General features: G+C 50.7%; 1 protein-coding gene across 2 annotated transcripts; it reads right to left on the reverse strand.

Moving 5' to 3' along the window:
- Positions 1 to 338: 338 nt before the first annotated feature.
- Positions 339 to 13,504, reverse strand: LOC127039392 (zinc finger protein 239-like). Of its 2 annotated transcripts, XM_050933091.1 has the most exons (5): positions 13,210 to 13,504; positions 11,870 to 11,958; positions 11,073 to 11,199; positions 2,023 to 2,136; positions 494 to 1,665 (listed from the first exon to the last, which is right to left on the reverse strand). In XM_050933091.1, exons 2-5 carry the CDS (start codon positions 11,945 to 11,947, stop codon positions 509 to 511), a joined length of 1,476 nt encoding a protein of 491 aa, XP_050789048.1. In that variant the 5' UTR covers positions 11,948 to 11,958; positions 13,210 to 13,504; the 3' UTR covers positions 494 to 508. The 2 variants fall into 2 exon arrangements, with proteins under 2 accessions (XP_050789049.1, XP_050789048.1); XM_050933092.1 differs by lacking the exons at positions 11,870 to 11,958; positions 13,210 to 13,504 and adding an exon at positions 7,642 to 7,797 and having other exon boundaries at positions 339 to 1,665; positions 11,073 to 11,161.
- Positions 13,505 to 24,707: the final 11,203 nt, after the last annotated feature.

Here is a 24,707-nt window from a genome sequence, read left to right on the forward strand (position 1 = left end):
CAGGGAGGGGAAGGCTGGGAGAGGCAATGGTGAGGGAAAGGGTTTAGTTTCCTTGTGTTAAGATCCAGAGGGACTGGGTCTTGGGGGTCCCTGGACAAGGTTTTGGGGGGACCAGAGTGTACCAGGCACTGAAATTCCTGGTTGGTGGCAGTGCTACAAGTCCTAAGCTGGTAATTGAGCTTAGAGGAATTCATGCTGGTACCCCATCTTTCGTACGCTAAGGTTCACAGTGGAGAATTATACCATGAGAAGGGCACACTCGAACTACTCATGGGAGAATGGAGTTGATAGAAAGGACAAATGGGTCCACCTCAAAAAGAGTCAAACTGCAAAATGCAAAACTGGGCCACTCATCTGGACAAGCTGATGGATATCGGTGCTTCAAGCAGTTCAAAAAGCTTTTAAAAGTTACTCTGTGGGAATCAGGAAAAGTACTAAAGTATTGATAGCCCTAGAGGTTTTTATGGTGTTGATCCCCCGTGCAGATTCTCTCACGGCTCTGATGGGCTCAATGGCAAGACGAGGTTTTCCCACACTCACTGCTTCCACTGGGTCTCATACCTGTGTGGATTCTCTGATGTCTAGAAAGGTGAAAGCTGTGAAGGAAGCTTTTCCCACACTCCCGGCATTCATAGGGCCTCTGCCCTGTGTGGATCCTCTGATGGGTAATAAGGTTTGAGCTGCGATTGAAGGTTTTCCCACACTCATGGCATTCATAGGGCCTCTCCCCTGTGTGGATTCTCTGATGTTGAGAAAGGGTTGATCTTTGAGTGAAGCTTTTCCCACACTCAAGGCATTCATAGGGCCTCTCCCCTGTGTGGATTCTTTGATGTTGAGAAAGGGCTGATCTGTGAGGGAAGGTTTTCCCACACTCACGGCATTCAAAGGGCCTCTCGCCTGTGTGGATTCTCTTATGATGAACAAGACTTGATTTGGAAGTGAAAGTTTTCCCACACTCACGGCATTCATAGGGCCTCTTCCCTGTGTGGATTCTCTGATGTTTAGAAAGGTCTGATCTGTGAATGAAGGTTTGCCCACACTCACGGCATTCAAAGGGCCTCTCGCCTGTGTGGATTCTCTTATGATGAACAAGACTTGATTTGGAAGTGAAAGTTTTCCCACACTCATGGCATTCATAGGGCCTCTCCCCTGTGTGGATTCTCTCATGTCTAGAAAGGGTTAATCTCTGAGTGAAGCTTTTCCCACACTCACGGCATTCATAGGGCCTCTCCCCTGTGTGTATTCTCTCATGTCTAGAAAGGGTTGATCTGTGATAGAAGGTTTTCCCACATTCACAGCATTCATAGGGCCTCTCCCCTGTGTGGATTCTCTGATGTTGAGAAAGGTTTGAGCTGCTAGAGAAGCTTTTCCCGCACTCACAACATGTATTTTTCTTCTTTCTCATGAGGATTTCCTGCTGTGCTGTGGTTTCTTTGATGCTCTTCTGAATTCCCCAGCAGAAAATATATTTACCCATTCTCTCTCCTGGCTGGTTTCCCTGCTCTCTTTCTGTTCTGTGCTGAATCTCAAAGGAGTTTCCCTGGTCATGACTCCTGGACACATTCCTTTTCGATCTTTGCGAAAATGCTCTGTGTTTATCCACTTGCTCGACATTTTCCTGCTGAAAATTCTGCTCCTCTTTCTTACCTACCATTGCATCACCTGCTGCGATAGAAACAGAAACCTCAAACAGGAATGGAAAGGGGAAGGCCAAACCAATACATGTGCTGGAGAGAGGTCAAATAAAAACAAGAACTCAACTCCTCCAAACTCTTCCCCTAAATAGGAGAGAGGAGGGGATCAATTGGGCCTTCACATCCCATCCAAATTCACAGGGGGAAGGAAGCCACAGCCTGGTGTCTGCTGGGATCTACAGGAAGCCATGAGTCATGTTTACCCTGAGGATACGACTCCTGCTAGGGACAATAATGAACTGAGAGACCTCCACAAGGGCTTTGTTAGGCATATCAGATGTTTCCTTCAGGCACTTACAGATTCTGAGCTGGTTTAATGTTTCCTCACCTGTGCAGGGGGCTCTCAGGATCCATCTTTCCTCTGAACCCTGGAGGTCTGGGACCCATGGCTCTTCTCCTTGTTCCAGCTGGGAGATTATATGAGGTTTGGGAACTGGAAACCCTGCTCAGATGAAAGAAAACAAAGGAGTTCAGGTGATTTCATATGACTGTGTCATAAAAACACTCTATTAATTTAACTTCAGTGTTTAGTGTGACCCAGTGTGCCTGGGGCAGTCCTCATTTAAAAGGCCAAAATCAGGGCAGGCTGAAAAAGGGAGAGCAGATGCTCCCAAAACTGGTGGGTAACAAGGAAGTTAAACTCACCGACCAGTCACCAAATGTGCTTCTGATCCCCCATGCTGGTTATTGAGAAATTGAAAAAAGAAATCACACAGCCCCCTTTATTGCATTCTAGTTCTCTGACTGCCAATCAGCACCTAGGTCCAGCACAGTGAGAGGTTATTTAAAAACTCTGCTCACATAAACAGTGTTCTTCTGACCCCAGAGTCAGCCACATTACCAGGTCAATATGGGTTTGGATCTTACCCAAAATACTATGATGCCAGCCAATCCTTAGCACCTAAACTAAAGGTTTATAAGCAAGAAAGCATCTAAACTAAAGGTTTATTACAAAAGAAAGAAAGAAAAAGGGAGTTGTTAAATGGGAAAGCAGACAGATATATATATTTCTGAATGTATCTAGTTCTTACCAGTATTGGTGAGTTTCTGGCTTTAAAGGTTCTCTGGTACACATCCATATTATTCAGTTCTTTGTTCAAGCCTTCAGTTTGTAGAGAAGTTGCTCTAGAGGTAGAAAGAGGGATTGAAGACAAAATGGAGATGATGCAGCTGCCCTTTACATTCCTTTTGCCAAGTGGTTTCTACTTCCTGTGTCCCAAACACAAGCTTCACAGCACATGGCATGGAAAAGCCTTGGAGGTCTCAGTACACAGGCATAACCCGGCATGTCTTGCTGACTCAATAAGTGTATCCCCTTAATCCTTTCAATGGGTTTATTGTATGGCTGATGACCGTGAATGGGCCATCGAACAGGCTGGGCAGCGCTGATGCCAATATGCCTGGAGGTGTCATTCAGAAACACTACACAAGTCTGGAATACAGATATACCCTACATATCTGTAACTCACAATACAAAGATAGAAACAAGATCATCATACTTGGAAAATCATAACATTTTCATTGACACCTTACATGGCATATCTAGCACGATTCATTGCAATTTCATCATATTGGTATTTATAATAAAATAATATTAATATAAAATGCCTCTCAATTCCATACAGTGTCACTTAATAAACCAGTCAATTCCCAGGACCAGTACCCGGGTGTTTGAAGATGACGAACGCCTTGCTTGTGAGGGACTGAAATCCCCACATATATGTTGGGAACACAGACACTGTGCAAGTCTGTTCCCCTATGTTCACTCTTCTAGAAAATTATGATTAATTTTGTTCATAGTATGTGTCAGGGCTGAATCCCCACTCTGTCACTTCGAGTGCAGAAAGTGGGGGCCTGCTAGGATTCTAAAAATTAATGTGTCCCACTCTAGGCTTGTATTAAACCCCCAAAGTTACAGCTTTTCTCTGACCTTGGCTTGGTAAATGCTGCCACCACACAAATGCAAAAAAACCCCAAACCCTTGGACCCAGGAAGGAGCACTTGGGAATTTTTCCCTCTGGGGCGCCTTCAAGCCCTTTCACCTCCCCTCCAGGAAAGAGCTGAGAAAGAAAACAAAGGAAATTAGCTGTGGCTACCAGATAATCAAATCACATGCACAAACCTCTTAGGACACCAAAAATCCAATCCTGTTCTTAAAAGAGGTAAATTTTATTAAAATTGAAAAGGAAAACAGTACATCTGGAACTTAGGCTTTTGCTAGATCTTAAAAGAAAATTTTTGAAAGCATCCAAAATAGCTTTCTTCTGGGTTCAGCTTAAAGTTTACAAGCAAACAAAAGCATCTGGGATAGTACAGAGGAGCTCCAAAAGCCAAAATAAAAAATAAACCTGATTGTGTCTGTCTAAACATTCCCTAGCCAAATCATTTCTTCTAGGTATGGAAGATGAATTTTCATACCTGCTTCAAGCCTTACACAGCATTGCTACTCCTGCCTTCTCCAGAGAAAAACAGACAAAGGGAAAGTTGCTTTCCCATTTAAAAAAGTTCTAGCCTTTCTATTGGCCCTTATGGTCAGGTGCCCAATCCTTTTCTTTTACCTATGGGCTTGTTAACCCTTCAGAGTAAAGCAAGCAGAGAACTCACACCAACAGGGATTTTACAGCCAACTGGCTGCCTGGGTGTTTATAAAAGGGAGATCCCTTCCCTCCCCTTCATTTATCACTGTATGGCTTGTGAGGTACCATTTGAAAAGACATAATCTACTGAATAAGCCGCCTGATAAACTGTGTGGCAACATTGTATGTAAAGTTATGAGATTTTACGGTATGCTGTTACTGAAAAAGTTGCAACCCTAACTCTAAGTTCCTCAGAGACAGCAAGGCAAACAGCCAGTCAAATAGCCATTCTCCGCCAGGGGGAAGGTGTGAAGAAGACATTTACATTCCATCACAGGGATCACTTGAAGCTCGTATCTATGACAACCTGTCACCATGACTCAGTTGGGAACTGAAGTGGTTTCTAGTACAAAGGACTGAATTATAAAAAGAGGTGTGGAAAATGCATGAGACTCTCTCTCTCTCCCCTTTCCCTCTGCTCATGACAACTCCTGAGGAACTGAATGTGGGCGGCAGGGGCAGGTTAGGGGGAGTCCTGGCTGAAAGGAAAACCAGCCTGTTTCAGCAGATGGTGAGAGAAACATTTGTTTTAAACCCGTTTTAGCTTGTTAAGTTAAACATTAGTTTGTGTTTTATCTTGCATTTCTTTTGTAAACAATTCTGACTTTTATGCCTCATTACTTGTAGTCACTTAAAATCATTTTTTTCAATAGTTAATAATTTTGTTTCCTTTTTTTATCTAACCAGTGTATTTGGATTAAAGTGTGTTGGAAACGCTGTTTGGAATAAAAAGGCTCGTGCATGGCATTTTCCACTGATGAAATAACAGATTTCATATGAGCTCCCATTGTTCAGGAGTGTGCTGGACAGGGCAAGATGCACATTTCTGGGGGAAGTCTGAGAGCAGAGAATTTTCTGGGGTTCTCCTGTGAGGTACTGTAATTTGTGAGTCACTGATTAGCAGCACTCAAAACTGTGTAGCTGGGAGTGAGTTACATGCTGGAGACTGTGTGTGAACTGCCCAGGAGCGGCTGCTCTCACAGTAGAGCAGTGTAAGAGGCACCCCAGCTTGGGGAACTAAGGGGACACAGCTGTTCAACAGTCCAGCTTGTACTGTGCTTAATGTCAGAGACACTCAATTTCGAAGAGTCTCCTAAAATACACTGAAAGTAAATCCATGACCCAGAAATCGAAGTCTCCAGAGGGCAAGTCTCCCTGCTTCTTGCTGACAGAGGTCCAGAGACAAAGAGCGAGTCCTGGGGAAGCTGGAAACAGGAAGCATGGGCTGCTGGGGTTCAGTGGAGAAAGGGAACAGAAGGGCAGGGATATTACTGAATGCAGGATCTCAGCAGTGCTAGATGTCAGGATAACACATAGTGCAGCCCAGTGGAAAAAAATCCCAAATATACATGCAGAATGATGGGGTCTAAATTAGTTATTTCCATTGATTTATATAAGGGCAATAAGATATTATCTGTATTACAGTCTACCCCTTTTCAAATAATTCCTAACATCCTGTTTGCTTTTTTGACTTCCGCTGCACACTGCTGGATGTCTTCAGAGAACTATCCACAATGACAAAAAGATCTTTTTCCTGATTAGCCTAATTTTGCCCCCATCATATTGTATGTGTAGTTGGGGTTATTTTTTCCAATGTGCATTACTTGACATTTATAAACATTCAATTTCACTTGCCATTTTGTTGCCCATTCACTTAGTTTTACGAGATTTTATTGAAGTTCTTCACAGTCTGCTTTGGTCTTAACTATCTTGAGCACTTTATCATCATTCGCAAACTTTGCCACCTCACTGTTTACCCCTTTCTCCAGATTATTTATGAATACGTTGAATATGATTGGTCCGAGGACGGATCCTTGGGGAACACCACTAGTTACTCCTCTCCATTCTAAAAGGTTACCATTTATTCCTACCCTTTGTTCCCTGTCTTTTAACCAGTTCTCAATCCATGAAAAGATCTTCCCTCTTATCCCATGATAAATTCATTTATGTAAGAGCCTTTGGTGAGAGACCTTGTCAAAGGCTTCTGGAAATCTAAGTACACTATGTTCACTGGATCCCTCTTGTCCACATGTTTGTTGACCTCTTCAAAGAACTCTAATAGATTAGTAAGACATGATTTCCTTTTACAGAAACCATGTTGACTTTGGGGGGAGGGACAGCTCTGTGGTTTGAGCATTGGGTTGCTAAACCCAGGCTTGTGAGTTCAATCCTTGAGGGGGCCACTTAGGGATCTTTGGCAAAAATTGGTCCTCCTAGTGAAGGCAGGGGGCTGGACTCAATGACCTTTCAAGGTCCCTTCCAGTTCTAGGAGATTGGTATATCTCCTATTATTTTCTTTTTCTTTTCTTTGCCCAACAATTTTTGTTCTTCTATGTTCCTGAAAATTTTATTCTTTACTATTGTTTCAACTAATTTGCCTGGTACAGACAGTAGACTTACTGGTCCATAATTGACAGGATCGCCTCTAGAGCCCTTTTTAAATATTGGTGCTACATTAGCAATCTTCCAGTCATTGGGTACAGAAGCTGATTTAAAGGACAGGTTACAAACCATAGCCAATAGATCCCCAATTTCACATTTGAGTTCCTTCAGAACTCTTGGGTAAATACCATCTGGTTCCGGTGACTTGTTTCAGTTAAGTTTATCAATTAGTTCCAAAACCTCCTCTAGTGACACTTCAATCTTTGGCAATTCCTCAAATTTGTCACCCACTAAAGGTTTGGGAATCTCACCAACATCCTCAGCTGTGAAGACTGAAGCAAAGAATGTATTTAGTTTATCCGCAATGACTTTATTGTCTTTAAGGGCTCCTTTTGTATCTCGATCATCCAGGGGTCCCACTGGTTGTTTAATAGGCTTCCTGCTTTTGATGTACTTAAACATTTTGTTATTACCTTCTGAGTTTTTGGCTAGCCCCTTCTTCACACTCCTCTTTGGCTTTTCTTATTACATTTTTACACTTAATGTGGCAGTGCTTATGCTCCCTTTTATATACCTCACCAGGATTTGACTTCCACTTTTTAAAAGAGGCCTTATCTCTCACTGCTTCTTTTACATGGTCGTTAAAGCACAGTGACTCTTCTTTAGTTTTTTTGCTGTGTTTAGTAATTTGGGAGATACATTTAAGTTGGGCCTCTAATATTGTGTTTTTGAAAAGTGTCCATGCAGCTTGCAGAGATTTCACTCTGGTCACTGTACCTTTTAATTTCTGTATAACTAACCCCCTCGTTTTTGCATAGTTCCCCTTTCTGAAATTAAATGCCACAGGGTTGAGCTGTTCTTCTCACCACAGGAATGTTAAATGTTCTTATATTCTGATCACTATTTCCAAGCGGTCCTGTTATAGTTACCTCATGGACTAGATCCTTCGCTCCACTCAGGACTTAATCGAGAGTTGCTTCTCCCCTTGTGGGTTCTTGTACCACCTGCTCCATGAAGCAGCCATTTAAAGTAGCCAGAAATTTTGTCTCCGCATTTTGTCCTGAGGTGACATGTACCCAGTCAATCTGAGGATAACTGAAATCTCCCATTATTATGGAGTTCTTTATTTTGATAGCCTCTCTAATCTGCCTTCGCATTTCATCCTCACTATCACTGTCTTTGATAGGTGCTTGATAACAGATCCCTATTGTTATATTCTTATTAGAGCATGGAATTACAATCCAGAGAGATTCTATGGAACATGCAGTTTCATTTAAGATTTTTACTTCATTTGAGTCTACATTTTCTTTAACATACAGTGCCACTCCCTTCCCCACACCCTGAGTATGACCTGCTCTGTCCTTCTGATATATTTTGTACCCTGGAACAATTGGGTCCCATTGCTTGTCCTCAGTCCACCAGGTTTCTGTGACGCCTATTATGTCAATATCCTCCTTTAATATGAAGCTCTCTAATTCACCCATCTTATTATTTAGACTTCTAGCATTTGTGTACAAGCACTTTAAAAACTAGTCTCTGTTTATTTGTCTGCCCTTTTCTGATGTGTCAGATTCTTTTGTGTGTAAATGCTTCCTGTGTGATCTGGCCCCTGCTTTATCCTCTTCCAGCCTCTCTTCCTCACTAAACTAGAAAAATATTTATCACTAGATTCTTCTCTAAGACAAGTCTCTGTCCCATCCACGAGCTCCTCTGCAGCCATTGGCTTTCCACCATCTCTTAGTTTAAAAACTGCTCCGGAACCTTTTTAATGTTAAGTGCCAGCAGTCTGGTTCCACTTTGATTTAGGTGGAGCTCATCCTTCCTGTATAGGCTCCCCCATCCCCAGAGTTTCCCCAGTTCCTAATAAATCTAAACCCCTCCTCTCTACACCATCATCTCATCCATGCATTGAGACTCTGAAGCTCTGCCTGCCTACCTGGCCCTGTGCGTGGAACTGGCAGCATTTCTGAGAATGCCACCATAGAGGTCCCAGATATCTCTTTCTTGCAGACTAAATTTGACCTCCAGGACGTCTCACTTACTGTTCATTATGTCATTGGTGCCTACATGTACCACAACCAGTGGCTCCTCCCCAGCACTACACATAAATCTATCGAGATGCCTCGAGAAATCAGCAACCTTTGCACCAGGCAGGCAAGTCACCATACAGTTGTCCTGGTCATCACAAACCCAACTATCCTTGTTTCTAATGATCAAATCTCCCATTACTAACAACTGCCTTTTCTTAATGACTGGAGTTCCCTCCCCGGAGAGGTAACCTCAGTGCAAGAGGTGACCCCAACACCATCTGGAAGGAGGGTCCCAATTATGGGACGGTTCCCCTCTGCTCCCATTGACTGCTCTCCTGCCCTGGGCCTTTCATCCTCCTCAACAGCGCAGTGGCTGTCTGGCCAGAGGTGGGAGAAATCTAGTGTTCCAGAAAGCATCACTGACATACTTCTCTGTCTCCCTTAGTGTCTCTAGTTCCACCACCCTGGCCTCCAAAACCTCCACGTGCTGTCTGAGGGCCAGGAGTTCCTTGCACCGAATGCACCGAATGCACATACGCCACCCGCCCACAGGGCAGGTAATCATACACGCTACATTGAGTGCAATAAACAGGATAGCTCCCACTCTGCTGCTGGGCTTCTGCCTGCATTCTCTCCTACAGCTATCTAGGTTAACAACAGGGGTTTTGTTTCAACCAAGAAGTTTGTATTATAGCTTAAATGTTTTAAAGACTGGCAAGAGAACCTCGCCCCCTTCCCACTCCCCTTCCAAACTCCCTCACAAAATTCCCTGTTAGCAGCCCTGTTTGAAAAGCTCCCTGGTCACTTGCTCACTGCTTTACAAAGCACTCCCCTATCACATACCCCCCCATGTCCAGCCTCTGCTGAGAACCACTCAGGGTACGGGGCTGGGAGCACCCCCATGACCCAGCCCACCGTCCCAGCCCCCAGCCCTGACTCCTGCACCCCCTCCCACATATGCAGCCCTCACACCCCATGCTCTGACTGTTGCACCCCCGCCACATCCTCACCCGCACCTTGAGCACCAAATATGGGAGCTCCTGCACACACGCCCCCACGTTGCCATCTGCATCCCTCGCACCAAATGGGAGCTGCCTCAGGTAAGCACTCCACACCCCAATCTCCTACCCGAACCCTGAGCCCCCTCCTGCATCCCAGAACCTGCACCCCAATCTCCAGCCTGCTCCTGCAGCCTAACTCCCTCCCAGACCCTGCACCCCCAGCCCTGACTCCTGCACCCTGAACATCCTGCCCTCACTGACTCCTGCACCCCCACTCACACCCCCAGCCCTTACTCCCTCACCCCTCACAAACACACCCCAGTTCCCTGCCTTCCCTGATTACTGCAACCACCCAAACCCCCTGCCCCCAGACACACCACCAGTCTTGACTCCTGCACCCCTTCCACACAGCCTCCTGCCCCCCCGACTCCTGCCCCCCAACATCCCCACGTGCATTGCTCGCATGAAACAGGAGCTGTCCCAGGTAAGCGCTCCACACTCCAACCACCTGCCCCAGCCCTGAGCCCCCTCCCACACCTTAACTCCTGGCCAGACCCTGCACTCCAACATTTTTAATATTTTTTTTTTGATAAAGGGCTCTTATCCAAAGCGTTTTACAATAATTAGCTAACGGTACAAACAGTATTTGGAAAGATTATTAGGTGGTGAACTGAGACGCTCAGCGATTTTCAAGTGGTCTGTGGAAAACTCAGACAACAAAAACAATCAAGGTACCTCACTTTAGCCTCATTTACTTCCTATTTCTTATAGGAGGAGGAGGAAGGAAAAGAATGAAAAATGGGGGTGGGAGGGAAATGAGAGTATGTTATTTTTCTTGCCTGTGTCCCAAGGAGGGACCCCAAAAATGGAGCTGAGCACAAGGCCCCACTAACGCTAAATCCACCACTGAGCTTCCTTCTCTGGATACCCCCAGCCAGCATTCAAGGACACAGAGTGTCTGTGTGATAAGTAACCTGGATCAGCAGCTCTGACTCCAGCAGCCTGCTCGTTGCACTCCAAGCATTATTGTGGTCTGGGTGGAGAAGGCTCAGGGTTTGAGAGGTCAGGGGTAGGAAGCTTCTGCTGATTATGCTGCACCTAACCTCAGTTTTACTTGAGCAAACAGGAGATATTTGACACTGTGCGATACGGCTCCTGTGCTCTGTTCCCAAAGTGTTCTGCAGCAGGGGAGGGTCTCTGGCAGCGTGTGTGTCACTGGCATACTGAGGTGATGCTGAAACAGGGCAGAGTAGAGGTGGCATTGGGGGCTGGCGTGAACCATCTTTCTTCTTTTCCCCTTCCAAGAACAGAGGGGACAGGAACCCTTACCCAGTGCAGTCACATTCTCATAATTCTCCTGCATGACATCTCTGTAGAGGGCTCTCTGAGTGGGATCCAGCAGAGTCCCCTCTTCCCTGGTGAAATACACAGCCACCTCCTCGAAGGTCACCGGCCCCTGAAAGAGAGAGAGTCCAACACTCAGTACCTGCTGCCCCACTCACAGTCCCCCTGTACATGGGGGACAGGAGCCAAACAGAAACTCTGGGTGGATTGCAGTCAGAGTCCCACCCCCACCCTGCTCAGAGCATCCAGGAAACACCAGGGGGAGGGGACGAAGAGAGAGCCCCTCCTCTCTCCCAGCAGAGCCATCACACACCTACTAGCCACTGACTGATTCAGATGATGGAGCCCCTAGCAGGGTCCAAGGACAGCTCCCTGGTAGGAAGCCCAACACTCTCCCCATTCTGAAGAGCTGGATGTGAAGGGAGGGGAATCTCCCCTAAGCCTCACTGGTGGGTGCCCCCTTCATATCTCACAGCACCCGCTTAGGCAGGTCAGGCTCCAGCACTACGAGTTTGGTCAGTTTTTCCAGCCCCATGGATCTGGGTTATTTTCTGCTCCACAAACTAGAGCATTACCACCGCCGAACCTCATGGGTCTGTTCCTAGAATCTACACCACTTATTAAGTAGCTCCCAGCAGGTTTAGCACACCCCTGTCCTCCTCCCTTTCTCCACCCTGTTCATTTCCTTCAAACCAGACTGTGCAAACCTTCCCATCTCCGGTGTATTTGCTGTCCCGCTCCCTCCTGGAGGAACCCACCAGCAACTCCCTGATAATACCTACCTGAACTGGCTCCTCTGTAGCCATTTCTCTCCCCTGTCCAACGAGAGGACGGGATGAACTGGAGCGAAACATGGACATTATTTCACAGCCTGGCAGGGTGAGAAGGGCAGTTGTGAAGGTTTCAGAACAGGCTTTAATTCATTTCACAGCATGAATGAATGCACTGCCTGCAGGCCCTTTCCCTGCAGACAGACACCCTACAGTCTGCCATGCTGAGAAAGGCTTGATCTCTTTGTACAGTGTAGACCTGGCCCCTCCTGCCAGGCTAAACCCACAGAGACTTGTTTAACCTCCCTTCTCCCACCCCCTCTTCCCATAACAAAGTCTCTGAACACAAGGCTAGAAAAAAGCAGAACCAAAGGAGTCACTGTGGGGGATTTCCTCAGACACGGACCCCACGACAGCCACACTCCAGCAGGGGGAATATGGAGTCAGGAACTGGAATTTTCCTCTGTCTGATTCTCATCTTTTCCACAGGAAAGTGACTCTATCCAGGGTGCAGCAATACATCTTTCTGGGCAGATTAGAGATCTGGAAATCTCTCTCCAAACTCTTTTCTCCCATTGCCCCTTTCAATCTCTCTTCCTTCTTTTCCCATCCCCTCTCCCTCTTCGTCTGGTAGGAAAGTCTCATTCCTGGGTAGTTTGCTCCCCCATGGCTGGATTTTATCCTGCAATTGCAAGAAATGAGGGGGGTCTGTTTGTGTGGAGTCATTTTAAGGTCAGACCCTAGCATTTTCCCTTTGTTCCTGTCAGTTACTTGGAATGTCTGGCTCAGAATTTAGTATTAACAGGGCCCAGGGCTGCCCTAAGGGGCTAGGAGCAGCTGGAGAAAGTCATCCCCTGGGCCGAGCAGAGAAGCAGCTTTAATTAAGGTCACTTCCCAGCACAGAACCCCACTGGGGTAGCAGCAGCTGCCAAGCCTGGCCTCCCAGATCATAACGGAGGCTGCAGCATCTGACCCAGAAAGCTACACTCCAATATCCTGAGCAGAGAGGGACAGAGCGTTTGAGCAGCTTCCCTCCTTTAGCTCTCCGGGGAGAGCAGCTAATGGGAGTCCCTCCTCAAAGGGAGAATTGCTGATCTCATTTGCCCCACTGTCCATCTAGTCACTCCTTGTCTTTCCATACAGCGACTCTGGATTAGCATTGGTCTCAATCAAACCAGATTTCAGAAATGAGTCCAGAATGCTGTGGAAGAGACCATCATGGGGCAGTGCTGACCCCCTTCCCACCTTCCTCACCGCCCAGATAGAGAACAAGACTGGGGGCACAAATTATCCAAACGGAACCAAAAGTTTTCAAAAGAGGAGAAAAGCAAAATCTGTGATTTCACACTCACAGTGTTTGATAAGTGGACAGAAAGTTATCCCAGTGACAGGGCACGTGACTGGGGAATGCCGGGCAGTGCTTGGAGCCAGGACTCTGGCACGAGTTGATCAGAGAGAAGGATCAAGGTTAGTAGAAGCTCCCACAGCCAGGGGCCAACCAGATATTCCCTGGGACCTAAACCCCAGAGTCCCTGGCCAGGGACCCCAGATACCCCTCAAAGCCCCACCAGCCAAGGAATCCCCACCAGACCATGACTGTCAGGTTGGGAATCCCAAAGGGTTCCCTCCACCAGAAGACCCCAGCAGCCAGAGACCTCCCCAAGGGAACCCCCCACTGGGAACTCAGTCCCTCACTGCCTGCCTAGGACTCCCCCCCCCCGCAGGATCTGCCCTGCCATTTGTCTGGGACCCCCTTCTCCATCTAACAGGACCCCCTGATGCTTTTCAGTGGGACCCCTCACTCTGCTTCCCTGGCATCCCCTGACCGAGTGCCAGGGATCCCCTCCCCTAACTCTGTGCACTGGGCATGGCAACGATCCTAGGAGCCAGCTGGGTAAGCCCAGTCACAGACCCTGGCACAGCACCAGGCTCATTCTAACCCCCTGTCCCACTGCCCCAAGAGATACCCCTCCCCCCAGTCTGCAGCCACCAGGTCCCCAGCGATACCCACCTCCAGGACCCATAGCCTCAGGGCTGGGCACATCACAACCCCCCCCCCCAAACCTCGAGAACTCACCAACCTGACTAGGGTACCCCCTGTCCAGCCATCCAAACACCTCCCCCAACCACAATGCCCCTTCAGCTGCAATCTCCCCACACAGCCCCACCTCCACTCCCCACCCAGCAACATTTATCTCACAGAGTGTGATAAGTGGATAGAAAGTTATCACCGCCCCCTGCTGGTCAGTCACACAGGCAGAGGCAGCCCTGGGGGATGCCTCTTGAACAGGAGACTGGAAGGCCTGGAGGGTAAGACATGTCCATGCCCTGTCACTAGCAAATTATGGCCACCGTGGATCCACCCCAGAGGTGGCTACATCTTAGCACTGTGGGAATCAACCCCTCAGAGACCATTTGTCTTGGGGTTTGGGATAGTTCTGGACTCACGCTGCACTCAGAGTGACCTCCTCATCCCAGGCCAGCTGGAGAAAAGAGTCCAGCCAACTCTCCCATTACCAGCTGGGAACCACTGATCCCCAAACATAGGGAGGCCTCTGACTTTGATGGGTATTAAATATGTGACTGGTCTCTTTCATCATCAAACATATTAACAGAGATAAGGGGGGGAAGAAATGATTTTCAAAGGAGAGGGGAAAGACGATCACTGGGAAATTAAGCACTGGAATAAATTGCCTATGGAGGTTGTGGAATCTCCCTCATTGGGGATTAAGAAAGAAAAAGGTTGAGAACCCCTGGAGTAAGGGACCATCTGTCATGAAGCTGAGCTCACCTGCATGGCAAGATATATGGAAAAGCAGCAAAGAATCCTGTGGCACCTTATAGACTAACAGACGTTTTGGAGCATGAGCTTTCGTGGGTGAATACCCACTTCCTCAGATGCATGTAATGGAAATATCCAGGGGCAGGTATATATACGTGTGCTAGCAAGCAAGCTAGAGATAACGAGGTCAGTTCAATCAGGGAGGATGAGGCCCTGTTCTAGCAGTTGAGGTGTGAAAACCAAGAGAGGAGAAACTGGTTCTGTAATTGGCAAGCCATTCACAGTCTTTGTTCAATCCTGAGCTGATGGTGTCAAATTTGCAGATGAACTGAAGCTCAGCAGTTTCTCTTTGAAGTCTGGTCCTGAAGTTTTTTTGCTGCAGGATGGCCACCTTAAGGTCTGCTATAGTGTGGCCAGGGAGGTTGAAGTGCTCTCCTACAAGTTTTTGTATATTGCCATTCCTAATGTCTGATTTGTGTCCATTTATCCTTTTCCGTAGAGACTGTCCAGTTTGGCCGATGTACATAGCAGAGGGGCATTGCTGGCATATGATGGCGTATATTACATTGGTGGATGTGCAGGTGAATGAACCAGTGATGGTGTGGCTGATCTGGTTAGGTCCTGTGATGGTGTCGCTGGTGTAGATATGTGGGCAGAGTTGGCATCGAGGTTTGTTGTATGGATTGGTTCCTGAGCAAGAGTTATTATGGTGTGGTGTGCAGTTACTGGTGAGAATATGTTTCAGGTTGGCAGGTTGTCTGTGGGCAAGGATTGGCCTGCCACCCAAGGCCTGTGAAAGTGTGGGATCATTGTCCAGGATGGGTTGTAGATCCTTGATGATGCGTTGAAGGGGTTTTAGCTGGGGGCTGTATGTGATGGCCAGTGGAGTCCTGTTGGTTTCTTTCTTGGGTTTGTCTTGCAGTAGGAGGCTTCTGGGTACACGTCTGGCTCTGTTGATTTGTTTCCTTATTTCCTCGTGCCGGTATTGTAGTTTTGAGAATGCTTGGTGGAGATTTTGTAGGTGTTGGTCTCTGTCTGAGGGGTTAGAGCAGATGCGGTTGTACCTCAGTGCTTGGCTGTAGACAATGGATCGTGTGATGTGCCCGGGATGGAAGCTGGAGGCATGAAGGTAGGCATAGCGGTCGGTGGGTTTTCGATATAGGGTGGTGTTAATGTGACCATCACTTATTTGCACCGTGGTGTCAAGAAAGTGGACCTCCCGTGTAGATTGGTCCAGGCTGAGGTTGATGGTGGGGTGGAAGCTGTTGAAATCATGGTGGAATTTTTCCAGAGTCTCCTTCCCATGGGTCCAGATGATGAAGATGTCATCAATGTAGCGTAGATAGAGAAGGGGTGTGAGTGGACGAGAGCTGAAGAAGCATTGTTCCAGGTCGGCCATGAAGATATTGGCATATTGTGGGGCCATGCGGGTGCCCATAGCAGTGCCACTGATCTGGAGATATATATTGTCATCAAATTTGAAATAGTTGTGTTTAAGTATAAAGGCACAGAGCTCAGCAGCCAGTTGTGCTGTGGCATCATCCGGGATAGTGTTCCTGACAGCTTGTATTCCATCTGTGTGTGGGATGTTTGTGTAGAGAGCCTCTACATCCATGGTGGCTAGGATGGTGTTTTCTGGGAGGTCACCAATGCATTGTAGTTTCCTCAGGAAATCAGTGGTGTCACGGAGATAGCTGATACTGATACTTGAGATATATGGAATCACCCAAGGGGACTGTCTGTGATTCCATGTTAATGCTGTTACAGAGCCTGAAGCCTTTATGCTGAATATTTGGTTGCTGAAATCTCCATACGGACCTCACATCCAATTTGGGGTTTGTGCCCTGCTACTTACCAGTCTGCCTCAGGCTGGTGCTCGTGCTCTTGAGTCACTGGAGACAGCGTTACAGAGAGAGGGGCTGTGACTTCCCCATGGTCACTAAACAGGACGGTGACAGAGCCAGGAACAGACCCTGTTAACTCCAGAGCCCCGTCACCCGCAGCTTGGAAAGGTCCCCAGAGCACACTGTATTAGGCTGCAGGAAGAGGTGTGCAGGGACTGCAGCAGAGCTGCTCTGCCAAGACAGCCTGTGCATCCATGGACAAACCACCTCGCTGGGGGGGTATCCCCTGGGTCAGGAGAAGTCAGTGTCCACCCTGTGCGGCTTTGCTCCTGGCTCATACCTCCAGCACTCACTGCTGCCCCTCCCTTGCCAGCTGCACTGGTCAGCCAGACCCCGGTCTCTGTGAGGTCACTTCCCCCCTGCTCCCACCACCTCAAACTTCAAACTGGGACATGGTGCACCAGTACCAATCACAGTGCACTAGTGTAATTTCTGTCTGTACTAAGGGTTTGCACAAGTGCCTAAAACATCAGACCTTCAGAAACAGCAGTACGGTGGCACTAGAACCTATTTCTAGCTGAATCACAGACAGCCTGGGTGACCTTGGACATGTCAACGTTACTCCTCCCAACTTTAGTCTCTTTACCCAGCTGCCCACTCACTAAGGTCTCCTCTCTCTCCACAGCTGCTCACAACTAAGATCTGTGTGCGTGTCACCAGAGCTGAGGTAGTGCAGCTCTGGAATAGTCTTACAAGGGGGGCTGTGGAGTCTCTTTCCCTGGAAGTTTTTAAGAACAAGTAGGACAAACCTCTGTCAGAGATAATTTACATATACTTGGTCCTGCCTCAGCAGAGAGAGCTGGACTTGATGACACTTGACGCCCTGTCCAGCACTACATTTCTAGGATGCTATGCAATATATACATATAAAAAAACAACATACAGAATAAAACCCACCACAACATAATGTCAGCAAATTCGGGGGGGGGGGGGGGGGGACAGCCTACACTCCACAGCATAAAATGACAATACAAAGGAAAAGAAAGCAACACGATGCAAACGACGACATTCTAGGATAAAAGAACACAATGGAAAATAGCTCAACTCAAACCAACACAGCACAGGCACCAAAAAAGCTGAGGCAAAATAATGCAGCATAAAACTGCTACACAACATGGTGCGATCACAGTTCCAAATGGCACCATGTAAAACAGCTCAGCGTAGAACAGGACGCAGCACAAAAGAGAATTATTTCAATGCAGGCCTGGAAGGGATCTTGAGAGGGCGTCTACTCCAGCCTCCCGTGCTGAGGCAGAACCAAGTATCCCTAGACATTCCCAGACTGGTGTATCTCTAACCTGGTCTTAAAAACTTCCAGTGAAGGAAATTCCACAGTCTCCCTTGTAAGCCAAGGCAAGGCAAACACAGACCAAAACAATGCTGTACACACCCATGCTGGGCTTTTAGTTAAGGGGAGTGGTAAGAATTGAAACAATTTGGATTCAGTTCCCAGTTTTTCCCCAAATTCTCCATGCAAACTTGTTAGACACCAGCGGCTGGCCTGTGCCAGCTAACTTGGGCTCACACGGCTCAGACTGTGGGGCTGTTTAATTGTGGTGTTGATGTTCCGGCTGGGGCTGCAGCCCAAGGTCTGGCACCCTCCCACCTCGCAGGGTTCTACAGCCTGGCTCCAGCCTGAGCCCAGATATCTACACTGCAATTAAACAGCCCCTTTGCCTGAGCCCCTTTGCCTGAGTCACCTGGCATGGGCCAGCTGGGGGTTTTTAACAGTAGGGTAGAGATACCCTTGCTGTCTTTTCAGCACCAGTCACAATGGGAACCCTGATCTTGGTGTCTGTGTAGGAGCCCTGCACAACAGGGGGCCTGACCTCAGTTGGGGACTCTGCAACTCCCAGCATCACAGGATCCCTGATTTTGTTTAGGGTCCCTGCAGCATCTGGCAAAGTGTGGAGGCAGGATGTGTCAGGGTCTGTGCAGTGCCCAGTACAGGGGTGGGGCGTGATCTGGGTCAGGGTCAGTGCAGTGCCGTGCCAGGCCCAACTGGGACAGAGATCTCAGTCGAGGTCTCTGCAGTGCCTAGCACAATGGAGGCAGAAATCTGGGCCAGTTGTGCACTGCCCAGCACAAGGGGGGGGGCAGTGATCTTTGTCCACGTCTCAGTTTTACCTGGCACAATGGGGGCCTGATGTCTGTGGGGTCTCTGCAGTCCCCAGCACAACAGAGGCGCAGATCTCACTTCGGGTCTCCACAGCACCTGTCACAACAGTGTGGTCTGACCTCTGTTGGGGTCTCTGCAGCACCTGGCAGAACAGGGCCCAGATCTCACTTGGGGTCTCTGCAGCTCCAGAAACAAGGTCCCTGATTTTGTTTGCTGTCTCTGCAGCACCTGGCACAATGGGAGCCTGATTTCACATGGTGTTGATGCAGGGCCCGGCACAACAGGGGCCCGGAGCTCAGTCAGAGTCACTGTAGCACCCGGCACAACAAGGTCCCTGCTCTCTGTAGGGGTCTGTGCAGTTCCTGGCACCACCAGGGCACCAAACTTGGTCAAGGTTTGTGCAGGGCACGGCACTGGGGGACCTGATCTCAGGCCAGGGCTGAGCCATGCTCTGTACGATAAGAGCCCTGATCTCAGTCACACACCTGGAGAGAAAAGATTGAAGATTTTCAAAAATTCAATATCAGTATTTCAGAACTGAGGAGAAAATGGGGCACAAACTAAATATTTGCCAATATAAGGGACAAGCATCAACATGTGGGGAGATTTTATGTCACTATTCAACAGTTCAAGAGAAAAGAGGGGAAATTGGAGGGGATTACACAGGGATATTGAATCAACAACAGGATGGGTTGGATTCTTCTTGCCTCAGACTCACAGGGCCAGGAGGGAGCCCTGGGTGATGTCTTTTCACAGGGGAAAGGAGCGGGGCTGGAGTCAGAAGCTCGCTGACTGTGGGGAGGGGCTGGCAATGGGGTCTGGGAATGTGACTAGCAGGTGATGGGGAGGGGGGAGTAACTGGACTAGGAAACCTGGGGCTGGGCCGTCTCCATGGGGGACACTTGCTCCTCCCTCCCCTTCCCACGCCCTATTGCCAGCAGAGAGGGGCCCCCCCCCAGCCCAGAGGTGTCCCTGTCTCAGGGCCCCCCCAGCCTCTGCCCAGTTCAGAAATCACTCGGGGGAACCATTTCCCACCCGCACAAGGACAAATCCCTGCAGGTGAAAATGGGGGAAACACCCCAAACCTGAGATCTGAACTGGCCATTGGCGAAGGGCAGAGAAAGTGGGGCACAATGGGGGGCGGGGAACAGGGAACTTCTCAGGGGTTTGGGGGAGGGGGGGTCACCCTGGGTGCTGCTCGTTGCTCTCTAGGGAGAAAGGGGGCAGGACGGGAGGGGAGGGGGGTCCCCACGGGGGGGGGGCAGCGGTAAATCCGAGGGGATCTCAGCCCCCCCCTTTCTCTCCCCGCTCCTCGGGGGTCACCTGCTCCTCCCCCCCCCCCCCGGCCATGTCCGGGCTGCACAGACATTTCCCGCCCGCCGCTTTCCCAGCCCCCGCCCGGCCCCACGGGGTGTTAATGCGGGACTCTCCCCCTCCCCGATCTGCGCATGCCCAGAGCCCAACGGCACAAACCCTTCTCCGGCCCCGGGAGAGGCTCCAACGGCCCCGCGCGCGCTGGCAACCCGGCTCCACCTCCCCCGCCGACGTCACTTCCTGTTCAGGGAGAGTCAGGAACTACATCTCCCAGCCTGCCCCGGGGCCAGGCAGACCGTCTCCCCGCCCCTCCTCCTTTTCCCCCGCTAAGAGACCGGCCCCCCCCCGCCTTTTCCCGGAGAGCGCTTTAATACAGCGGCAGCGCTGGGAGGGCTTGTGACCTCTAAACAGCCGCCAATCCCCAGCCCTGACCCCAGCGCACCCCAAATTCCCAGCTCCTCCCCAGCCCTGACCCCCAGCGCACCCCAAACTCCCAGCTCCCCCCAGTCCTGACCCCCCCAGCGCACCCCAAACTCCCAGCTCCTCCCAGCCCTGACCCCCCAGCGCACCCCAAACTCCCAGCTCCCCCCAGCCCTGATCCCTCCAGCGCACCCCAAACTCCCAGCTCCCCCCAGCCCTGACCCCCCCAGCACACCCCAAACTCCCAGCTCCCCCCCAGCCCTGACCCTCCCAGTGCACCCCAAACTCCCAGCTCCTCCCAGCCCTGACCCCCCCAGCGCACCCCAAACTCCCAGCTCCCCCCCAGCCCTGACCCTCCCAGCGCACCCCAAACTCCCAGCTCCCCCCAGCCCTGACCCCCCCAGCGCACCCCAAACTCCCAGCTCCGCCCAGCCCTGAACCACCCAGCGCACCCCAAACTCCCAGCTCCCCCCAGCCCTGACCCCCCCAGCGCACCCCAAACTCCCAGCTCCCCCCAGCCGCTCCACCCCCCGCTCGGCTCTGACACCCCAGATCCACCCGCCGGCTCCCCCTCCCCTCGCTCCCGGGCCCAGCCTGGGCTCCGAGCTCTGCAGCCGAGCCGCGCTTCGGGCCCTCCTGCAGCTCCCGGCCCCGCCTGGGACACTCGCCCCCCGCAGTCCCGCTCCGGCCGTGGGGAGCTCGGGGACCCCCCCGGGCAGGGGCGAACCAGGGAGCCGGGCCCGGCCCCTCCTGGCAGGAGCGTGTCCGCCCCACGCGTGTTCCCCCCCTGCCCTGCCCGCCCCGCGCTGCCCCCGGCCTCACCTCGTGGGCTGCGCTCCCGGCCCGGCGATGGCCCCGCTGCGGGCACAAAGGGGCCGGGGCAGGAAGGGGCGGTTCCTCCCCGGGCCTGGCCCTGCCCCCCGGGCCCCACGCAGGGGGGTTGGACACGCGGGGACCCGCCTCAGCCCGGAGGGGGCAGGAGAGGGGCTGGGGCTCCCCAGGGGAAAAGCAGGGGCGGGGGCTGGTGCTGCTGAACCATCAGACTAAGGAGCCCGCGGCTGAGAGTGCAGCGAGCACGTGTCAGTTCAGCGCTGGAGATGGGACCCAGCACGTGTCAATCACCTGCCCTAAAGCCTCTAAATCCCCTGGGCACAGCTTGGGAGCTGCACTGGGAATAGATCCTGCGGGAAATCCCTTCCCCCCCTCTGCCAGCTTGTGTTTGTTACAGCCCTGGAAATAACCCTGCTGCCTGTGTGCTCCGCAGAGAACAGAGGAGCAAATTCTCTCCCTGTTCACCCTTCCACAGCCATGAAAGGAAGGAATGAACCCCCAGCAGCGCCCTGCCCCACAGAGTCCCCCCCTGTAAGGAGAGAGATGTGCAGTGACTAGGGCTCCAGCTCAGCGTCACCAGGTTTATATAAGTTTTGGTGATGCCCAGAACAGGTCCAAGTCCTGCCCGCCCTTCCTCGCCCACCACCCGCCCTCCTAGAGCTCTGAGAGGGAGTTTGGGTACATGAGGTGCAGGTTCGGGGGCTGGGCAGGGGGTAGCGGGGCCGTGGCAGCCTGTGGGAGTGAGTTTCGGTGCTGCAGGGTGTGCGGGCTCTGGGAGGGAGTTTGAGTGCATGAGGTGCAGGCTCTGGGGCTGGACAGGGGGTTGGGAGGCAGGGAAGGCAGGGGGCGGACCCTGGGACGGAGTTTGAGTGTGGGTTCTGTGCTGGCTCAGGGGGTTGGGGTGGAGGGAGGCAGGGGGCGGACCCTGGGAGGGAGTTTGGGTGTGGGTGAGGAGCAGGATCTGGGTTGGATCAGGGGGTTGGGGTGCAGGGAGGGCAGTGGCGGGCGTTGGGAGGGAGTTTGGGTATGGGAAGGATGTGGGCTCTGGGCTGGGCCAGGGAGTTGGGGTGCAGGGGGGTGGTGGTGGGCTCTGGGAGGGAGTTTGGATGTGGGCGGGGTGCGGGATCTGGCCTGTGGCAGAGGGTTAGAGTGTGGCACCTATCTTGGGCAGCTCCTAACAGTGACCCACACCCCCATCTGGCAGCAACGCCTACATGAAAGAGGCCTGGGGGGCGTGGGTCTCCTGGCACCACTGCCCGCTGGCACCACCCCTGCAGCTCCCATTGCTGCAGTTCTAATGGCAGAGTTGGCACTTGGGGTGGGGGCAGCGTGCGAGAGAGACACCCGACAGGGGCCATAGGGATGTGCCAGATCCTTCTGGGAGTGGTGTGCCGTGCAGAGCGAGGGTGGGCAGGAATTGTTTTAGTCCCGCTGTGCTGCCAGTAGTGGTGGCAGGAGCCCCCGGGCCCTTTCAAATTGCCCGGGGCCAGCTGCTCAGGCTTTCTGATGGGGAAGCAAAGGGAAGGCACATGTGCCCTCATGAGCAGTTCTGGGGAGTCTTTTGGGGGCTCCTGGAGTAGGCAGCAGAGAGGTGCAGCCTCACCACCAAGTCTGTTTCACTGGAGGAGAGTAGAGGCTGCACCTCTCCCACCTCTGTGCATCTAGCAGCCTGTGCTCTCCCCTGCCATGCTGGAGCCTCCACATTTATTTAGTGACTCTCCTCCAGTGAAACAGACTGTCCTGCCCCTGGCCAGGCACTTTGGAGGTTTGAGCTACTCCCTGTGGATCACCCCACTCAAGGAGCGTTCATTCTAGGAAACAAGCCAGCTAGACAGGAAAACCTCAGATGCTGCTCCCAATGCTACACTCAGTTTTTCTGAAATTAGTCGATTTTATTCAGAGATTCATAGACTCTAGGACTGGAAGTGACCTTGAGAGGTCATAGATTCCAGTCCCCTGCCCTCATGGCAGGACCAAATACTATCTAGACCATCCCTGATAGACATTTATCTAACCTACTCTTAAATATCTCCAGAGATGGAGATTCCACAACCTCCCTAGGCAATCTATTCCAGTGTTTAACTACCCTGACAGTTAGGAACTTTTTCCTAATGTCCAACCTAAATCTCCCTTGCTGCAGTTTAAGCCCATTGCTTCTTGTTCTATCATTGGAGGCTAAGGTGAACAAGTTTTCTCCCTCCTCCTGATGACACCCTTTTAGATACCTGAAAACTGCTATCATGTCCCCTCTCAGCCTTCTCTTTTCCAAACTAAATAAACCCAGTTCTTTCAGCCTTCCTTCATAGGTCATGTTCTCAAGACCTTTAATCATTCTTGTTGCTCTTCTTTGGACCCTCTCCAATTTCTCCACGTCTTTCTTGAAATGCGATGCCCAGAACTGGACACAATACTCCAGTTGAGGCCTAACTAGTGTAGAGTAGAGCGGAAGAATGACTTCTCGTGTCTTGTTTATGTAACCCTTCTGCCCCTCTGAGTTGGCAGCAACAAGGGCCAGGTTCAGTATCCAGGGGTTCCGTTTCAATAACCCAATGCCAAACCAGCTCGAGCCCCCACCCAGTGACCTGGGAAAATCTTACACACACCCCTAGGCGCCTCAAAGAGGCAATGCTTCCCCTCTCGCAAGCACAGAGTCTCGGTGTAGCAGAAAAGGTTAATACATGAGATAAACAACAAACACTAAATTGGGAAAACACCTCAACTAGAGTTCATAGACCAAACTGTGAGCAAAGACCCACCCCAGGAAATTGGGCTGTGTCCTCTTTCCTGGGCTCTTGAGTCCAGCAAGCCCCAAACCACCCACATTCCCAAAAGTCCCACAATCCCAAAAGTCTCTGTCCTGGGTCAGTGCAGCCCCAAAGTTTGAGAGTCTATCTGCAGAGGTCCCTCCCCCCAGCCTGGGTAGAAAGGGGCACCTTATGTGGTCCGGGGCCAACTGCCCTGCCTTTCCGTGGGTTCTGCTCCCGCCTTCTCCACTTTACCATTCACTCCACTCTGCTCCTCCAGCTGTCCTTACAAACTGCTCTGCTGCACCAGCTGTACTGTGGGCTGCTCCAGTTGTCCCTGCAAACTGCTCGGCTCCGCTCGCTCTGTGGGCCGCTCCACCTGTCCCACAGCTACTCCGCTCTGCCAGCTGCTCTGCTGCCACCAGCTGTCCCGTGATCCGCTCCAGCCGTCTCCACAACTGCTCCACTCCGCCAGCCGCTCTGTTCCACAGTATAGCTTCAGGCTCCCCCACTAGTTAGCATAGTGCTCTCAGCTCTTTAGTAATTTCAGCTCTTTAGTGATTTCAGCTCATAGTAGGGGAGCCCCAGTGCTCGTGCACCATTAGCCAAAAGTGAGTTCAGCTCAGTAACCTATATCTGGATTCTTAAGGAAATAAAAAATCAACTCTGACATTCTACAGTGGGGAGAGGAGGATGTGCAATTGGTATTCCAGGCCCTCACAAGGATCCCATACTA

This window comes from Gopherus flavomarginatus, chromosome 23 (genome assembly GCF_025201925.1).
Source record: "Gopherus flavomarginatus isolate rGopFla2 chromosome 23, rGopFla2.mat.asm, whole genome shotgun sequence".
Lineage (NCBI taxonomy): Eukaryota > Metazoa > Chordata > Testudines > Testudinidae > Gopherus > Gopherus flavomarginatus.